The 3241-nt window shown below is 38.2% G+C and overlaps 1 protein-coding gene across 1 annotated transcript in view; it reads right to left on the bottom strand.

Moving 5' to 3' along the window:
- PCSK1 (proprotein convertase subtilisin/kexin type 1) overlaps nucleotides 1-3241 on the bottom strand; it is a 52688-nt gene that overhangs the window by 38199 nt on the left and 11248 nt on the right. The window contains exons 4-5 of the mRNA XM_015422608.1: nucleotides 1402-1548; nucleotides 918-994 (exon numbers count right to left, since the gene is read on the bottom strand). Of these exons, the coding sequence (XP_015278094.1) occupies nucleotides 918-994; nucleotides 1402-1548 (224 nt within the window). The remainder of the gene's footprint in view (nucleotides 1-917; nucleotides 995-1401; nucleotides 1549-3241) is intronic.

Here is a 3241-nt window from a genome sequence, read left to right as displayed (position 1 = left end):
CAGGGGGTGTGGCCTTATGACACACTTCCGGTGATGTCAGGGGGTGTGGCCTTATGACACACTTCCGGTGATGTCAGGGGGTGTGGCATATGCTAATGAGTTATACTAATGAGTTCCCCTAGCTCTTTTTCTATGAAACGACCCCTGCTTCTGACTATTCTGAAGGGATTTGACTCACTCTCTCGGCTTTCCTTTTTAATGAATTGTATCATTTTTGAGAAGTTTTCTCTTCTAAAATCAAGTGTGTTTGTGTTAGACTTTCTGGGCAAATCTTTATTTACATCAGTTCTGAACTTAGTATCACTGTGGTCCCTGTTTCAAATTGGTACAAGAACACTTACATCTTGTACCAGATTCTCAGCACCACTCAGGTCTGAATCCAAGGTTATCTTTCCTCTCCTTGGTATCATGACAAACAATTCCAAGGCACAGTCCTGTTATGGTATCTAGAAATTTAATCTCTTTGTCAAGACCTGAACACACATTTATCCAGTCAAAATGAATGTAGCTGAAGTTGTCCATTACTACATAACTGCAAAATATCTAACTGTGTCTTTGTGAGGCTCTGTGAATGATATTTGTATTTGAGCTTGGCACACCATCACATTAGCAGCTCAGCATAAAACCAGTTGCAATGAAAATCCTCTCAGACCATAGTCTGGCATGTTAGATGGGGCATGTGAATGAGCTATGCAATAATATAGAAGCAAAGGATGGTAAGGTCCACAAGAACCACATTTTGTAGCTGAAAAACCCATGAGCTAGGTTACGTTTTTTTGCTATTGCTGTAACCCATGAAGGACACATTAAATACCCAGTGAATATTCCTAAATACAATCTAAAGAACAGTCTTTAAAACAAACCTTCCAGAGATATTGAACAAAAATTGATGATACTGATAGTAAGTAGTTACTCACTTATTTTCATTTGTTGGATCATATCTGGGAAATGGATCGTGATCATTGTCATTGAAATCATAACTTGCCTCAGGATCCTAAATTTAAAAGAACATAAAAAGAGTGGATTAAATTACTACCATGAAGTCTGTAATCCAAATTGCTGTGACAATGAGATAAATAAGTTGTCACAGGTACTACCAAAATATCTGTTATCATTTTTTGAGATTTATTTTTAGATCAGGGATATCATTTCCTTTAGATTCAGAAAATATTATAATGTTTTATTGAATGGTGACATTTAAATTACTGCAAAGACTTCAGGGTGGCATTCATTGAATTATCTCATTTGTTACCTTGCAACAGCTGAACAAGGCAAATTACACTGATGTATATTGACTTGAAGGATCACAGCAAGCTTCTTGGCTGTGCAGGTTCCCCCATCCCAGATCCAAGTATTGATCCAATGCTAACTATCTGTTTGTTCCTTAGATATTAAACTTACATAATTATTATAAATGTCTGTGTGATTCCACTCCAAACCATCATCAAGCACAGTTATGACAACCCCTTTGCCTGTGAGTCCCTTTTGCCACACAGGAAGGACATGAAGATCCAGTTTTGGTAAAGATGGAGACATTCTTGTGTCTTGCTAGGAAAAAATAAAACATAATAAGAAATGTACATATTCATACCACAGTTATCAAGAAAATCAAGTTATTTCACATACTCAATGAATTAAGTATTGGGAATTTCTTTATCATGTGCCTACCTAGAAACTCAGCACAAATTTTATTGTGCCACCAACTGAGTTATTTTTGGATCAGCCTGTGCTGCAGAAAATAGGACTTTGCAATCAAAGTGGCTGGCCAAACTTTACATGGATCCTGTCAGTTTGTTGCTTTGGCTATATTAATTGGCATTGTCTTATGGTGCTATTGTGCCATCAAATAAAAGCTAGGGATGAGTCAGAACTACGTAAGGAGAAGGGAGCTCAAGAGGGATGGGAGTTTCTTGTGAAGGCACAATCACAAATGATTCCTATGAGAAGGAAAAATGGGAGGAGCCTAAAGAAACCAAGGTGGCTCCATAAACAGCTTTCTAAGGACTTTAAAAAAAAGACTCATTCAGAAAGTGAAAGGAGAGCCTTATAAACAAGTATGAATACAAATAACAGTGCTTGTAGAGAGAGAGAGTTAGGAAAGCTAAAGGTCAGTATGAGCTTAGGCTAGCGAAAGATGCTAAAAACAACAAAAAGGGTTATTTTCTTATGTTCAAAGTAAGAAAAAGAGCAAGGATATGGTGGGGACAGGAAAGTAAAATTGTGGGGACAGGAAAGTAAGATTGTAACAGGTGATGAAGAGAGGGCAGAACTGCCCAATTTCTACTTTTCTTCAGTCTTGGTTTGCAAGGGAAATGGTGCTCAACATGGCAAAAACCGAACACATGATGAGGGAATGGAGTTGCAGCCTAGGATTGACATAGGAGTAGTACATAAACACCTAGTTTCTTTAAATGAAACCAAGTCTTCGGGGCCAGATGAGCTGCATCCAAGGGTATTAAAATAACTCTCCAATATAATTTTTGAGCCTCTGTCCATTATTTTTGAGAATTCTTGGAGGTGAGGTGCCAGAAGATTGGAGGTGGGCAAATGTTGTCCCCATCATCAAGAAGGGGGGAAAGGATGATCTGGGTAACTTAACATCTATACCTGGGAAAGTTTTAGAACAAATCATCAAACAGACAGTCCTTGAGCATTTAGAAAGGATGGCTGTAATCACTAAGAGCCAGCATGGGTTTCTCAAGAACAAGTCATGTCAGACTAACTTTATCTCTTTTTTTTTAGAAAGTTATGACTTTGCTGGATCAAGGGAATGCTGTGGGCATACTTTATCTTGATTTCAGTAAGGCTTTTGATAAGGTTCCACATAATATACTTGTTGACAAATTGGAAAAATGTGGTTTGGATCCTATGACTGTTAGGTGGATCTGTAACTGGTTGACAGATCGTACCCAAAGAGTGCTTGTGAAAGGTTCCTCATCTTCTTGGAAAGGAGTGACAAGTGGAGTGCCTCAGGGATCTGTCCCGGGACCTGTTTTGTTCAACATCTTTATCAATGATTTGGATGAAGGGATAGAGGGAATGCTTATTAAATCTGTAGATGATACTAAATTGGGAGGGGTTGCAAATACGGTAGAAGACAGAGTCAGAATACAGGATGATCTTGACAGGCTGGAAAACTGGGCTAAAAGAAATTTAATTAATTTCAATGTAAAATTCTGCATTTAGGTAGGAAAAATCATATGCATAATTATAGGATGGGGCAGACTCGTCTTGGCAGTAG

The sequence above is a fragment of the Gekko japonicus genome, unplaced genomic scaffold (assembly GCF_001447785.1).
Source record: "Gekko japonicus isolate JY-2015 unplaced genomic scaffold, Gekko_japonicus_V1.1 scaffold1782, whole genome shotgun sequence".
In the NCBI taxonomy this organism is placed as follows: Eukaryota; Metazoa; Chordata; class Lepidosauria; order Squamata; family Gekkonidae; genus Gekko; species Gekko japonicus.
Note: the sequence above shows the minus strand (reverse complement) of the source record. Positions and strands in the feature narration are given on the sequence as shown.